The sequence below is a fragment of the Scomber japonicus genome, chromosome 1 (assembly GCF_027409825.1).
Source record: "Scomber japonicus isolate fScoJap1 chromosome 1, fScoJap1.pri, whole genome shotgun sequence".
Lineage (NCBI taxonomy): Eukaryota > Metazoa > Chordata > Actinopteri > Scombriformes > Scombridae > Scomber > Scomber japonicus.
This window is the reverse complement of record NC_070578.1, coordinates 31,518,447-31,535,265: the sequence shown is the minus strand read 5'-3', so window position 1 is coordinate 31,535,265 and position 16,819 is coordinate 31,518,447. Positions and strand designations below refer to the sequence as shown.

Genomic DNA, 16,819 nt, shown 5'->3' with positions numbered 1-16,819 from the left:
ACGGAGAACACAAGCTAAGTGCTTTAGCAGCGGGTGACGCTAACACAGGAGGACAGGCTCAGTGTGGCGTGAAGCAGAAGAGTGCTGTGCGAGGTGACTTATGGGACAATGGGGCCGCTTTTCGCAAATAAAACATGAGGCTTATCCAGAGCCTCTGAACTATACAGTCTCGGTTTCTGTCAGGTGTTTGTGGGCAGAAAAAAGGGGGGTGAAATCTGATTTAATGCTCCTGAACTGTTTGGATTATCTGGTGGATGCAATGACGGGTAATTCAGTTAAATGTATTGTTTGTAATTGATAATGGACAGTATCCAATTAACTCTTTAAAATCCAGTTTCTCATTTTTATATTTTTAATTTCCCCTTAAAGGTGCTAGTAGGAATAAGAAATTCCTTCTCATTAATGACACCAATGGTCGTTAAGTGAGCTGCAGTCAGCATCCTGTTGCTTGTGCACGTGCTCTTACTTCATCACCACCAGCGAGCAGTACATTAGCGAACTAAAACCACCACAATATGTGAGGGATAAAGGGCGACGAGCATCCTGTTGGTGCTGTAAGGAGACGGGAGAGAGGCAAGACACCCGGGAACGTCATATCCTAGATTTTCCCGTCAAAACAGTCCCAAGTCCTTTACATAGAAGTCAGGCTGTTAAGCAGTCGAGAAAGTCTGGGAAGGTCTCATTTGATAATTTCTTCACGTTTTAAACTCACATTTTTACATAATTCTCACATATTGCACCTTTAAGTGTAGTTTAATTTTCTTATATGAACATTTACTATTCTGCATCAGTTTGTTCCAGCTTTTGATTGAAGCTATATGATTTTTACTCTGAATGAAACAAGACAAGACTCACTGTTTTTTTATGGCTATTTCATCAAGGATTAATAAATAAAATACCCGAGATGTCTTGTACATCATTTTATACATATGTCCCTCTAAAATTCAGCCCACACATACTTCAGTTTTAGAGTTTCTTCTCACAAAAACCACAAAATAACCAGTACGAACTTGTTTATATTTTGTTGAATTAATACATTCAGACAGAATGTACAAAATGAAATGTACGACAAATGTGGGGGTTAAAAGGAGTACTTTACTGGATTGGGCATTGCTTTTACAAAGTAATAGGTTTGTTTAATGTGATATAGATGAGAAGAATCACATATTAACAAATAAACAAGTGGTTTCCAACCTGAGAATTGGTACATTCTGTTACATATTATTGTTTTATTTCTTTAAACTTTGCATTTAAATTCGCTGGAAGTGTTTATTCCAGTAAAATGATTCACATCAAACAATCTGAGAGGAAAAATCACTCTTTGGTTGAACTGGTGACCTTTAACCTGTGTCAAGGGGTTACAACTGATTTTTCTTTTATGAACGGGTCACAAACCAAAAAGGTTGGGAACCACGAGCTCAGACTTTTACTAAACAACATCTAATACTCATAATGTACTTGACAGTAAGCCTGTATTTCCTCTGCATGTTTCTGGCAGCTTCCTGAACTGACACCTAGGGCAGCTTAAGTGTTTCTGAACTGGCAACAGAAATGTTCGAGACATGTGGGACAGGTTGTGATGTAAAAGCAGAAGACAGTAAGGTCCATAAAAAAAGAAGAAGACTTACACTCCCTCGTTTCTTCAATTAATGAGAGACATCAGTGCATCGAGTCCTATAAGACACCGAGGTCCTGAAGCAATCCTTTTAAAGCTTAAAAAAATAAACATCTCTTGATGATTTCAGCTAGGAAAGTTTCAACTCTCAATTATGTAAACCTCTTACGCCAACACTTATGGAAGAGTGAATTTAGCTTCATATGACATCACAGATTCCTTTAAATCCAGCTGTAGAGACGTATAAATAAGACATACTTTGCACAGTACATCTACACAAAGCTATCTTTGGCAGCGAAGATTTCAGTGACATCTTTGGGCAGAAAATGGTTCAGTGCTTCAGTGACTCATTTTTTGCTTTTTTTTTAACCTTTTGCAGGTATGCCACTGCGTCAAGGTTTCCACTAGCGATTATTTCAAAGAATTGTTGGCATGATTGCACATTTACAGGAAGGAGAAGAGGAAGAAAGACATCACACAAATATTTTTCAGGCTGCCAAGTTTAGAGGATGTACTTAACATACCTGCTTTAGCTATTCAATAAATGGTCTCATTTGTCAGAAATAAAGGATGTTTTAACAATGGGAATGATCTGAAAAGTCTCATCACTATCACACATAACAGTCACTTTTTGTTTTAGGGCTGGACAAAATCACTTTCCTGATATCAATGACAATATTTTCCAATATAAATGTATTAACCAATATAGAAAATGTACACCAGATTGCAGAAGGAGTAACTGAACTGACATTCAAAGCAAATAACTGTTTTAAAGACCAAACTTTTCATTTACAGCAAAGCAAACTTTATAAGATTTGAATTGCTTTGAATCATTAATTTGCATAAAAACATGACGATTCTGCTAGAAGTCGATAAAGATAAAGATACTGAATTAAAACTTGAGATTTAGCTTTATGATCTTATTATGTGCAGAAATGTTGATCCTCTTCTTTTGTAGACGAGGTTTGAAGTCGACATTTTCTTGATTCTGTGGACGAGGTGCATAAAGATGGCGGCGGCCACATGTGCATTAAAACCTCACGGTACACGCTGTACGGGCTGAATAAATTAATGATCACTCTGCAGCACAGTCAATATTTCATAGGCTGCGAGTGTTACTAAAACGACAAACAGAGCGTAAAGTAAATGATAAATGGTAAATGGACTGCACTTCTATAGCATTTTCCTACCTTATCAGACAAAGCGCTTTACAATGTTTTGCCAATTTTTGCCTCTCATTTGCCCATTCACACACACACTCACACACCGATGTGAGGTGGCAATGAACCCTGACCCAACTTGGGGTTCAGTGTCTGGCTCAAGGACTCTTCCACATGTGGGGAATCAAACCACCAACTCTGTGATTGGTGGACGAGTCTCTCCACAACATGAGTCACAGCCAAATCAATGTATGACAGTCCTTCTTATTCTGAAATCATATAGCTACATACTGTTGGCAATACAGTGCAGAGCTCTGGTTTACTCTCATAAAACATACATTTTTACCTGACTTTTAACTTTTAACTTAATTTTATTGTCCCTGGGGTGAAATGTGTCCTGCAGCTCGGTGATATAAAACATAATAAAATACATAAAACATCCAATAAAAATATGGAAAACAGATGCTAAAACCCAACACACAAGCTCACACAAACAATGCATATTTATAACAAGTGATACCATAAAACCTGGCGTACTGCAGCCATCATGATCCAATCTAATCAAATAACATCATCACCCACATTTTGCTTATTTCATCCTAACAGCAGCTTTTATTTCTTTATCTAACTCTGCCAAAACCACCAGGAGCAGATCATTTAAACATGAGCACACTGGCTCCTTGAAGAGGCCTTCACATTCTCCATACAGAATTCATTTTTTAATCCAAATATATTGATATTTTGCTTGATTTAGAATTTTGACTTAATAATATTGTGTATTATTTTCAAATTGGCATATATCAGTCACAAGGTGCTACTGTTTCCCATAATTTTGAAAACTGCTTGCATGTTATGTTAGTACTTTATCTTACTCTTGAAAGAAATTGCTGTTCTTGCTAACATAGATAACTATCTTTCATCAAAGGTTTGTCCTAATATCTGTTTTGCAGTTGTGTAAGCTTCTTTTATAGATGTATGTACACCACATAGTTTCCATATGTACAGCAGCACGTTGAACACTTCACTATTTTTAGCCCAGATCACTGAAGAAGTACAGTGACAATGAGTGCGTCCACTCGGCTAGCCCCCACCCCTCCTTGATTGTGTTCCTATACAAAGTCAGGAAACTGTCTGGCCTTTGAGAGCTGACTTGTTGTGAGGAAACACACTGCATGCCGGGCTCACGTCCAGGGCCGAGCCTCAATACACAACACGGGCCATTCCCCCACCCACACCACCCTGACGTCAACCTGGATCCAAATATATTTTTACATTATTAATTGTATTATTATTATCACTGATTTATGATTGTAGTGTATAGAATTTAAAATGTCCTTTGTAAATGAGGCCTGTCACTTAAGTTTATTTCTTTATCCATGGATTGAATAAACACTAAATCAAATCATCCTCACATCAGATAAATTAATGCCTACTTACAGCTCTTTCTTAGCATGGAGGTGTTTTATAATTAGAGTTTATAAATTTGCTTATTAGGTGGATTGTAATGCATTGATTCTGTGATGGTGCAATGCAAATATCAAACCATGTTATGGTGCTTTCTCTCCATCTCTGGCCGTGTGTGTGTGTGTGTGTGTGTGTGTGTGTGTGTGTGTGTGTGTGTGTCACTGTAACTGAACACATATTTCCTCAAGCTTACAAAAATGGTTACATCCCATTTGGTTGTTGATTATTAAATTGGAGCTCTTCTCAAATTAATTTAAACAGATGTGGACTCCTAAACACATCAGCTAATGTGCAATACTAACAGTTAATGAGTGAGATACTTGTTTTTATTTAATTGGATGTCTAATTTATGGACTTTTTTACACATCCATATTTTGTAACATTTGTAATATTTCTATTATTTTAAATATGCTCTGTCACTTTACTGACTACAGTTCAGGTGCTCTATTATTTGGCACCAGTGATACAATACTGTATTTTGTATGTGTCTGTACATATGGAGATTATGTATCATGTATACTTTGTATTTTTCTACATGTAGCTGTGTGCACACAAAATTTCCCTCTGGGACAATAAAGCATACCCAAATCTTGTATTATTAAACTACAAGCCATTTAACATTTTATTTGACATATCAATTGAATGATTCAGCCTTAATGTACATGTGTTGAATTAAACTCTATGGCTACATCAAATGTTTACACACATTATCAATAATAATCCTAAAAACATGTATTTTCAGTTATGAATCATCCCACCTCAGAAATTAAAGAGAGAATAGATCAAACCACATAAAAGATAAAATAAAATAAAAGGAGATGCAAGAAAATAAATATATTAAATGCACGACTTAAAATAATGAAATTGAATAATATGCTGATGTTTATTTGTCATATAAGTTTGAAGGCTTTGAGGTAAATCACCATTGGCTCTCCGGGTCCCATAGAAACGGTGATGTAGCGGCGGAGGGGCCGGGTCTTCATGCAACAGCTGAGGCGGATCTGCAGCTTGATTACGGCTCGCAACAGACTCCAACATAATTGATGACCTAATTGAAAAGCCGGGGGAGGAGGTGCAGAGGAGGGTGGGGGAAAACACACAACTCGCTTACAGGAGGAGAGAGACGCGCTCCAATGAGAAAAGTTTACTTGTTCTTCCTCCGCACAATCCCACAGTTGAGGGCATTGATGTGAGTGCAGGGGCTTTCAGTTTTTTACGCGCACTTCTTTCCCCCCATCTTTCACCCTCACACACGGAGCACTAAAAAAAAAAAATCCACCTTCTCACCTTTAGTTTTAGCGCGTGTCTATTGTTTCCTTTCTTTCCCTTTTTCTTTCTCTCTCCCCCCTTTATGAATGATTCTCTCTCGCAATACTTGTGCAACTTCTTCTTCTTCTAAATCCTCGGATACCTCGCCGTCCTCCTCGTCCACACGACCTCACCTCGGCACATCTTCTCTCAAGTTCAAGCGACACTCGGACTTTCACTGCAGCCACAAACGCACTTTGGGGAAATATCACTCGACGAGGAAAAACTTGATACTTTGTGCAGCAGCCGCAGCAGCAGCAGCAGCCGCAGAAGAGACCGTCAACATGAGCCTCAAAGCTGACGCAGAGCCGAACAACAACGTTTCCATCGAGGAGGAGGTGAGTTTAGGAAAAAGTTTCATATCTCCGCTGCACCGGCACCGTGTTCATGTCCACTAATGCGTCTTTTCCTGCTTCAAATTAGGACTTTTGAGTACGTTACTCTTGCCTCCCAAGTTGTGTGTTTGTGTGTCTGTGTGTAAATTCATTAGCTTACATTGGCTTTATGCCTCTTCACCAAAGTCCTGAAGTATTTTTTATTTTTATTTTATTTTAAAGGGAGCAGCAAAGACGCAAATTAAAGAGGAAATGTCTGTAGTCGTTCACCTCTAGTGGAGCATCATAAAACTGGCACATTAGACAGATACTGGTCTGGGAATATCTACCTAAATTTAATTTAGACGTTCAATTTAGTATTCCTCAACCTCACAGGACCTTTTGATATTATTTTTTTTACATATTAAAATTGCTTTAATGTCACCAGGTGATTATTAAAGCAAACACACATCACTATGTATCAATTAAATAGCTTTTATTTGTATTATATTATTCGGTAGTTGAGGATCAAACCGTTATATTTGCTTAATTTTGTTTGTATGAAACCGTAATTTAAAAAAATGAGACATGAGGCTTTACAATCCTCTCTAAATGTGGATACAACAACCAGCAATCTGTTTAATGTAATGTTTTTAAAAGAATCATTTAATGTATTGAACCAGTCTGGATTAAAAAAACACATTAGGCTATATAAATAAACTGAGGGCCTATAATTAAAAATTTGGGTTTTCACAATACCCATTGTACATAGTTGTCGTTGTCCTCTTAAACATCCACTTTGAGCTGTGATATTTATGGGCTGCCTTTGTTTGCACTTCACTAAATATGATGCATCACACAGTTCATCATAGTTCATCATGAAGTGAAACCAAGAGTAAATGTCACCACTGCACTTGCAATTTCTAGGTTTTAGGAATAAATTGAGCTGATTACTGGGTCTAAAACATTTTGTCTTTTCCACGTCAGTTTGAGTAATTGAATTATCTGCAGTGAGACTCCTGTTGACTTACAGCTGCCAGTCGTCATCTGTGTGGTCAGCTATATTTCCTCTTTAATGACTCCTTATGGAGAGACACTGAGGGGAGCGCTGGGCCTTTTGTTGGTCCCCCTTTGTTCCTATTATCTTCCCACAAAGCCATGTGTGGTCACTTGCCTTTGCTGAGCCTAATTTGCTATTGTTTTGAAAAAAAATTATAATTAATTGCAAAAATCAAGCACAATGGGCAGACATTTATTTAAGCAAGGAAAAAATACATTGAAGTCATTGAATCTGTTAAATCATCAAGATGCAGCATTGTCTTATCAATTCTGTTAATTTTCAGTCATTCACTTGATAGTACTGATGCATTTCAGTTTTTATTAAATGTCCGAGTGAATGCAGAGACTTCACCACAGCTTCAGGTTTACTGACTCATCCCAGAATTGCTCAGAAACGAGAAGCCGGTGGTCATATTATAACATCTTCATTGAGTTTGCGTCCAGCTGGGCCGGCCTTCAATTGCTGTATGTGCTGACTTGTAAAGGGCTGAGAATTGCTGCTGTGCGGCACCTGAAAAATGCCGGAGGGCCTGCAGGGTTGGGGCCGTGGGTCAGAGGAAGGAAATGGTGTCACGCTGTGCACTGTTGTCCAGTGCTGTTCCTCTGGCAGCCCCATTGTACTGAGGGCCTCCCCACCAGCTGGGAACTAATGGGCCTCGCACTGCACTGTTTGTTTCCTCGGCCACACTGGTCTGTACACAGCATCAGCGCTCAGTGACGGATCCAAGCACGTCCAGGGGTCCTTGAGGAGGATCCAGGGATCCCCAGCAGGATGAAGGCCCTCTTGTTTACCATTTAGCTTATAACATGCTGAAGTAATGACAGGATGTATACTTTCTAATGATGAATATTAAATTCTTTTAAAATATCAAGTTTTCATCTGTTAGGATCCTGACAAAGACTTAAAACAGTGTTTTGAACCTTTCTAATGGCATAAATAATAAAGAGAAGGGAAAAAATGTTAAAGGCCTTCAGACTCTCTTCATCTTTACTTTATTGATTAATTACTGGACAAATGTATCTCTTCAGGCCTGTAAAGTTTTTAGATAAAACAATCCTGGGAGGAATAATCACTATGTGGTTGAACTGCTCTAGTCTGTAAACAGAGATAAACTGATGAGTCACAAGAAGACATGGCTTTGTTTTTAAGGACTCACCAGCCAAAAGACTGGGAACCAGTGGCTTAAATAGTTGAAATATAAATAACAGCTTTTTTCCCCCAGCTTTTCACTTTCATCAGGGTCGAGGAAAAGATTGGAAACACTTGACCAATATGACATTTGATTTATGACCTTTTGTTGGTCAGTTCAGTTGTCCAGTTTTTTTTTTTTTCCTTTTGGGATACTTTTCTTAATCTGGACTGTTTTCTGTTTATTCCCTTTTCTCATTTTCCATAACTTGCCACCATAAATGTATATTGCATGTACAGTTTAATGAAAACATCCACTTTTCATATCCATATCCGTAGGTTGCTTATTATGGAGGACTGACAGATGTGGGACCTTTGCCAAACATTTATATACACATCATCTGTACAAAATAGTCAACAAATAAAAACGGTTATGAATATTAGATGTCACCTCCAAAATGATAACATGGAGTTTTCTTGTCTTTTTTTTTTTTTTTTTAATTACAGGTACGAACACTGTTTGTCAGTGGCCTACCAGTTGATATCAAACCACGGGAACTTTACCTTCTCTTCAGACCTTTTAAGGTAAATTGCATCATGATGGGATTTTTAAGGAAAGAGGGCGTTTCTATATTGTATAGATTGTAAATCCACATGAGGAGGGCAGATATGTGATTTTTGGTGTGTATACAGTGAAGTAGACTTGACTTCTCACCCTCTTTTTTTTGTTAAGTAAAGCAAAGGGTAGCTGCTGTGTGCCAGGTGCTGGTCATGGAGTGCTTCAAAAAGGATTATCTGCACACAAAAGAAGACCTTTGGAGTTGTAATGTTTTATTAAAGTATGAGGAAGGAGTTATAATCCAGAGCTTGTCATTTTTTAACATTACTTTTTATACAGTGTTCAGTTTTTTTCCCCCAATCAGTGGTGTTTTGATTCTTCAGCTCAAGCGGCAGGACGTTCATCAGAGCCCTTCTTGTATGTAGCTGAAATCAAACAATCCTCTCGTTAATAAAAGTCCAGATATTTGCATATATGGAAATGAGGCCACATCATTGTTCGTTCCTCGGCTCTGTCTTTGACTGGACTCCAGTTCCATAAACACCCCTCCCACCCGTGTCCTAACTAACCAAATTGGAAGTGGTATCCCTCGCACATGGATGATCTTGTGGTATGTGTAAATGAGTAGCCCTTGCGATTGGCCAACCAACCCTCTCCATGACCCAGCTCACCCACCGTGTAGGGAAATTTTATTTCATTCTCGTAACATTCAGGCATTGTGAAACCACTGAAATGTTTTCTTAAGGCAAAGTAACACTTTTTTATTTCATGGCCTCTGCCTCCACAGTGGGCAAACACAGCACAGATAGTGTGCAAATAGCTGTAAATCTGATTAATTTAAGGTCTAAATGCATTTCAAGTTCCATTTAAATTTTTCTCTCTACAACAAAAAACACTTAAATGTTGACTGGATTCCACTTGTTGTACTTGTTTTCTACTCTCATTGAAGCTAAATCTGGTTCTGATTGTTAAGGATTTATCACAGCCAGTGAAAGTTGTTTAATTTTCCATGGTTGTAAATCAGGATCAGTAGAGATCCCATCTATCAATACTCTAGTCTAGGCAAAATTCCCCTTCATTTCTCAGGAATTTGCTCGTGCTTTAACCAACCCCTGTGCTGTTTTTAACTCATTTTGAAAGCAGTATCTTTATTTGGGAGTCATGCTTAATTTATGCTTAAAACAGGGAAAAAAAACCTCCCCTGCATACCTAATAACATGCACCCATCTCTCAAATTACTCACGTTCTTTATTTTCTTTTACACTTCAGGTGGTTTTATCTGCAGTAATAAATTAAAGCTACTTCATTCTCTCATTTTCAAATGAACAGGAGTTGTTGGAAAAGTACAGGATTCTTTTATTTTAGCATAACAAATGTAGGTATGTAACAGTGTCACAGAAGAAGGATCCATGACGGCTCAAACTGACGGTGCACACAAGCAGGTTTCGCTTCATATGGCGAGAGGTGTTCATGCCTGACTTCCTGCATGTGACTCCATGGTGGATAATTGGCTATCTTTCTTCCCCGCAGGGTTATGAAGGGTCACTGATTAAGTTAACATCAAAACAGGTGAGATGCTTTCCAGCCACGGTAGGAACCACTTTTAATGCTATACTAAAATATAAAACAGACAGTGGTGGCACTTCAGCTATGACATAAAAAATGAATAACTGTCCCATTTTATTGCTGATTTGTCGTGATTTTCTACTGAACATAAATATTTTAATCGTCAATCTGATATTTGCCAAAAAGTGTTTTTGGCATCTTGTGTGTTTTAAGGTGGTCTTCCAGGGGGGGGTCAGTTGTCTCAGTTTGTGTTTCTTCCCTTTTGTCTTCCAGCCTGTCGGGTTTGTAACTTTTGACAGCCGGTCTGGAGCTGAAGCTGCGAAAAATGCACTAAATGTAAGTCTATTGATGATTTTTATTGATTAATTTCCTCACTCTGTCTGTTGCTGTTTGTTCCCTTTTTTTTTTTTTTAAACCTTCAAGTATGTTTTTTATATTAGATTTTCTGCTAACTTTTTCTTAAACCCCCAAAAATAATAATTGGAGTTACAGAAAATCTTTCCCATTAAAATTTCTCAAAGCCAACCCATTTTGTCTTTTTATAATTCAAAGGCAGGGCCATTTTTGGAAAGAGGCCAGAATCCTGTAGCCTTACGGTAGTTTACTTTGACCTTGATACACATCCCTTCTTAGTCTGGTGTAGCTTTCCTCATTTTGCATATCACTGCTTTACTGTAATACCTGTTCTGTAGCCACATTTGTAGTGTTATTTGGACACATCTTCAGTAGTGTAACCTCTTATTTTGTCACCCAGTAGCCCACGTTGGCAGTATCTAACACTTCTCTCTCATAGCCTAGCCCTTCCTTATGAGCATCACCTTAGACACACCAGCAGTCACACACACAAACACACACATACACCAAAATACTACTCACCTGCATGTGGGCACAATGCTTAGGGCACAAGAACACAAGCAGGGTTAAACCACCCAAAAAAAAGACACTCAAGTCTCGTCATTGGCCCTTTTCCTCGTCTCCCTCTCCTCGTGGCTTGTGCGACGAGGGTGAACGCCTCCTCCAGTCGCCTGTGCTCTGGATTTTGTCATGAGGAAGAAGAGATGTAAGCATGTTGGAATACTCTAGGATTGTATACTTCAGTCTGCCCTGTTTCTAAGCCCTGAACAGTTCTAGTTCGGCGAAAGTAGTCAGGTGTGTATTTTCACATCTAGCAGGGGGACAGGAGCTTGAAGGATACATCCTGAGTATTGAAACATAGCTTTAGGAAAGGAGACCATGTGAGACTACTGAGCTACAGCCCCTCAAACTCAGCCCACCTCCCTTACGATACTATGTCCCCCTCCTCCCCTCCTCCGTCTCTCCCCCAGGGTATCCGTTTTGACCCCGAAAGCCCCCAGACCCTGCGCTTAGAGTTTGCTAAAGCCAACACGAAGATGGCAAAGAGTAAGCTGATGGCCACACCGAACCCCACAAATATCCACCCTGCTCTAGGAGCACACTTCATTGCACGGGACCCATGTAAGTTGTACGGCTGCACCACTCTAGGCTCTCTCATCCACTCTCACCTTGGCAATGCCAGTACTCGATTGTCCTTATTACCCTCTTTTAATCTGTCTTGATGTTGGTGTATTGAAGTAAAATGGACAAGGGTAAAAAAAAAAAAATTGAAGAATCTAACAAATTAAGGACTAACTCACCCTCCACATGCATGTGTCATCTTGACTCTAAAACGGGCGCTTTGCTTCTTTCCAGCCGGGAAATTCCTCACAGGTTTTAATCAGCAATTGTATCGGTTTTCTTTGCCTAAACACCTGCTTGATTCTTTAGGTTTTTGCAGGTGTTAGAAACTCTTTAGGGTGGTAAAATTGGTGTTTTTTTCTTTTAGTGACTGTGCAGAACTTGGAATAAGATTTATATCTGGTCTGTAGTAAACCTAAAAGCCACATTATGACAGCACAAAGCGGTAACAGTTCCTCTTTGCAGCATGTTTCGATTACTTCCTGATTTTAATTTTTTAGCCTCTAACTTCTTACATTATGCAAGCCCCTGTGTTTTAAGGGTAGGTCAGTCAGCTTTTTTGTTTCCTCCTGCCCTGTACATCCCCAGATGACCTGACAGGGGCAGCACTGATCCCAGCATCGCCAGATGCCTGGACTCCTTACCCTCTATACACCACGGAGCTGACCCCAGGCCTCCCTCACGCGGCCTTCACTTACCCAGCGGCCGCTGCCGCTGCTGCAGCCCTCCACGCCCAGGTGAGGGACCAACCGGTGTGTGTTTCTCTTATCTTCTATTCCACAAGCGTCCTTTCGCAAACCTTCATATCTGACGATATAGGAAACCCTTATAGAGTCACATAAACTATGCTTTCACACGGGTACGCTACAGATTTTCATGCATGGCTGCCATTTAATGCATGATTTTTGTAAGGTTGTTGTCTGTTTTTGCACTGAGCTGCAGTACGCAAATATGTTAATTTTGTCCTCAGTCACACCTACAAAGAAGTGAAGTCCCAACTTTTAACGGTTGGATTATTGTGCAAGCATCTGCAATTTCAAACTTGATTGTACATGTTTTTAAAATGGAGGTTCTGATTCTGGAAACACTCCAGTGGTGGTCTGAGGTATTACACTAACCCCACAAAGACCTGGGTTGCTGAAGCCACAGGTATTAAGTGGTGTTGCATGTCGTCTTTCGCTGCAGAACTTGTGCCCAGTCTTAATATCACTTGAACAGAGAGCTGATGGCACATTAAATGTATGATCGTACTAAACTGTCATTTTAAAATGGAAAATGCCTTGATTCCTGCCTAAATGTGCATTCCTTAATGTCATGTAACCTTACACTGCCATGCACTTACCTCAAAATCCCTCTCAATGATCGTCAGCTGGCTGTTTTTTGGCTTTCACAGTGAACGAGTCTCAGATGAGGAGTTGTAACTTTTTCCTTTTTTAATGGAGTTCCCTGCCATCACTGTCCTCTGTGTGTCGCTTTGAACATTTGGGGGATAAACTGAACTTTTATCAATAAAACAATTTCTTTGTCTACATCTTAGCACACGGTGTAGACAATGTTTCAGGGAGTACAAAATGAGCCTTAAGACTTTTGTACCAAACTGGCATCTGATAGGTTAGCATTTATACTAGCTACTCTGAACACTTGCTTTAACATCTCTTACATGCTGTCAGTTTTTGTTAAAATTGGTTTAAAACATTTAATAATGTTTTAGATTTGGTTTGCAAAATCTACTTATTGTAATGGCTATTATTCATGTTTAATGAAAATTGGATCATTTAACAAGATGGGGGAGATAGGGGCGTTTAGCATTTTTCCATGTTCAGCTAATTTCTGTGTAAAATGCTAGCAGTAGTGCAGCTAACTAGAAGGCAGTGGGCAGGGCTTTTGTAACAATAGCAATGGAAAATATTTCTCTTGTTGGGTCATTTAAAGTTCATTGTAAGCCAACTTCCTCCTGCAATGTAACAGCACAGGGGAGTGCAGTGCTGCAAAGCAGGCAGCGATTGCACAGGCCATTTTGTCGGGCACAAGAGGCAGAGGAATGTAAGGTATTTGCTTGGAGAAGTTGTCCGTCCTGATGGCCTTCTCGGAAGGTGCCAACTTACTGTCCACGTTACTGTTGGAACATAAGCTGACTGTGTAGCTGCATAAAGGGGGGAGCCTTTTAATTGCAATCTGATGAAAGATCTCTAGAATGCCCTAAGATCTCTTCCCACTGACTCTCAGCCTTTTCAGCTTGGCTGTATGAGACCGCAGTGCCACATTAAGAGTCTCCAAATGTCTCTGAACAACTGCTGATAACCTCCTGAGTATAGTAAGCTGTTTTGCACCGTAGTCATGGCCTATTGTCGGTCTTCTTTTTTTCTTTTTTTTAATTCAGTGAGAAGAAATGAGAGGCCTAATTCTGCCACAGGTTTAGTTACAGGTACAGAAAGGTACAGGAATACCAGCTCTTGCCCTGTGGAGATGTTTAACACACGGGGAGGTGCAACTCTCCACATTTCCATGCCTGTTAATTACTCGAGGACTGTTGTCCTCAATGAGCAGCTACGTGACCCACATTCCCATGGCTTCAGTGACCAGGGCTTAAAGGGGCAGTCCTCTCAAAACTTCCTGTCAAAGTAGATTTCAAAGCATATCTATGTATAAAATCCCCAGAATTGAGGATTGAAGCACTGAAGCCTGTTTTTGGTCTGGTGTATGTCTGTTTGTGTTTCTTTAGATGCGCTGGTACCCTACTCCCTCTGAGACTTCCCAGCCTGGATGGAAGTCCCGGCAGTTTTGTTAGATATTTAGTGAGTAACCTTTGGTCCAACAGTGTTTCTAGATTTGGCAACCCCCACCCACCATCCTCTAACTGCTAGACTGATGTCATGCAAACTGAAACCTGCATGATGACACCCACACAATGTTTAAACTGAAAACTGCAGAATGTGTCAAGATTAATTTTAAAACGTCACCTAAAACTGATGTGATGGTATTTTTTAAAGGTAAAGGCTGGTGATTAACATTTTTATTATTGTCAGCAAGCCTTGTCCCCAAGAACATTTGATATTTATGAAGATGTAAACCAAATATACAGTATGCTATATAAGAAAATGCTTCATTTCCTGAAACAGCTGTGCACTTCTAGGAAATGTTTCTCAAATAGTAAACTGGGAGTTTATTGGACTATTTTCATCTGTGAATTAGGTGTTCTGGTGTGTATTAATAGTAGCATGGTAGTGTTTGTGGGATTGACTCTAAAACTACAGAACTAGTGTTCATTGTAAAGGGTGTAACACACTGTTAATGGTCCTTGAACTATGGCACAACTACAAAGGTTAATAGGATCAAGTCATTATTGGTTTTGGTCTTTTTGTGGGAGTTTGTAAATGTAGAAATAAGAAAACAAGAATATTCAAACTTTTCCTTTTAAGGCCTTTTATTAATCTATATTTCTAATACAGCTTGTCGTCCTGATATAGCTGATTCCTCTGAGCCATAGAGATCCATCATTATACAAGCGGACGTTACGCTAGGTGACGTGTTCATTTCCATGAACGCTGCTGTTTTGAGTCAATCATAAACCTTCCTGCTGCTGTAAATACTCACTAACAAGCCACGTGTGTATTCATTTTTGTTTAAACAGTTTCCAACAAATTGTGTTTCTCTGATTTGAATAATCTTTGCTAAAGATGACAGCACCTAGTTGTTTTAGGAAATGAAACTTCATACTTTGTATTTTACTGTAATTGGCTTTCAAGTTAAGCCACAAACTGACAGATGTGTTGCTTTCTGTCTTTTTGTTGGCTTTGACTAAAAATGTAAGATAAGACCAGCCTTATCCTTTCTTAGCTCACTTTTTTGTTTTTAAAATGATTACTTTTTTCTTTTTTTTTACTGGCATGTTTTTGAATAACTTTTTTTTATCCCTTGTTTTCTTCAGGCCTCTGGAAACCACACCTTTGTCCAGCTGAAGTGAGGTTTGCCAAGCTCTTCATTAATTTAATCAGGTTTATTTAATGGACAAATGTGCATTATTATAAACAAACAGTATTTATATCTCCTCCCGATTGTCTATGGGGGGAGTCTGAGTTGAAACCATCTTGCTGTCGACAATCTGAGCTTATCCTTGGCAACTATTGCGGTACCATCTTAGCACTTCAAAAAAAAGAAGAAAAAAAAGAGGAAAAAAAACAACCTCATGAAAGCCAAGTCAATCTCCATGGATCATAATTGCTGAGGAAATTTGACACATTTGAAGTTACCGTTGTTAAGCTAGTCCTTCTATGGGTTACCGCTGCTCCTGGGAGGTTTAGAAGCGTTAAGAGTCATTTGCATGTTAAAGTCTTTTTGGCATGAATTTAGAACGCAGAGTTCTGTGTATCCTAATTTTCTTAGTGTTTGTGTTGCCTCTTTACCTTGGCCTAGACAGCGAAATGTTTTGTTTTCCTGTAGAAACCTTGGTCTTACCTCTGTGAAAGCTGGGCTGTTGTGTAAATGGCTTATCTCGCATGGACCTTGTGAATGCATCCCTACGTTCTATGACAATCCCAGTCCTTTATGATCATATCAATGTCTGTCATTATTTGAGCAAAAGAAAGTACAAATATTTTTGTACTTTTTTGCGTAATGTATATTTATGCATTTTTGTGCAACTAAATAATGAACCTGTATAAGTTGGATGTTTAGTCGTCTCTTGTGTTTTTGGTGTTAATTTTTGATCCTATAATCCTGTTGAAGTAGTTTTAAAGAAAAACAGTGCAATTTGTTTAAAGGGGAAGTGGGTGTCTGTCAAAAAAATGGAAGTATTCAGAAGGTGGCTTGTGCCATTCTGCTAAAATGAGATTGCTGTAAAACGATCTATTTAGAATGTGAAACTGGACTACAAACATAAGGGTTGCTTTTTTTTGGGGAGGGGGGGGGGGGGGGGTGCATTTTGAAATGGGATGCAGGATTAGAGTGATGGAGGAATTTAGTTTGTGGTTTAGAACATGTTTGTCTTTGTATCTGCTGTGCATAAGATGTAAAAAATATTCCCATCTTATGAATAAAAGAAGTGAATGCATTTGTCTGTCGGCCATCTCTTTTATCACTGTGGCGAGTCGGCGGCCAATCAAAGTCGACAAATGCTCCGACACTGTATGCTAACACAAAGAATTGAACTCTGCGGACATCAGATGTTGA

At 39.1% G+C, this 16,819-nt stretch overlaps 1 protein-coding gene across 3 annotated transcripts; it reads left to right on the top strand.

Annotated features, from left to right (window-relative positions):
- The first annotated feature begins 5,291 nt into the window (after positions 1-5,291).
- Positions 5,292-16,549, top strand: LOC128362135 (RNA-binding protein, mRNA-processing factor 2a). 3 transcript variants are annotated; one of them, XM_053322806.1, is made up of 8 exons: positions 5,292-5,885; positions 8,557-8,634; positions 10,139-10,177; positions 10,448-10,510; positions 11,500-11,650; positions 12,239-12,402; positions 14,373-14,445; positions 15,579-16,549. In XM_053322806.1, the coding sequence occupies exons 1-7, from the start codon at positions 5,595-5,597 to the stop codon at positions 14,436-14,438; spliced, it is 852 nt and encodes a 283-aa protein (XP_053178781.1). In that variant the 5' UTR covers positions 5,292-5,594; the 3' UTR covers positions 14,439-14,445; positions 15,579-16,549. The 3 variants fall into 3 exon arrangements, with proteins under 3 accessions (XP_053178781.1, XP_053178798.1, XP_053178789.1); XM_053322814.1 differs by having other exon boundaries at positions 5,296-5,885; positions 12,239-12,387; XM_053322823.1 differs by lacking the exon at positions 14,373-14,445 and having other exon boundaries at positions 5,293-5,885; positions 12,239-12,387.
- Positions 16,550-16,819: the final 270 nt, after the last annotated feature.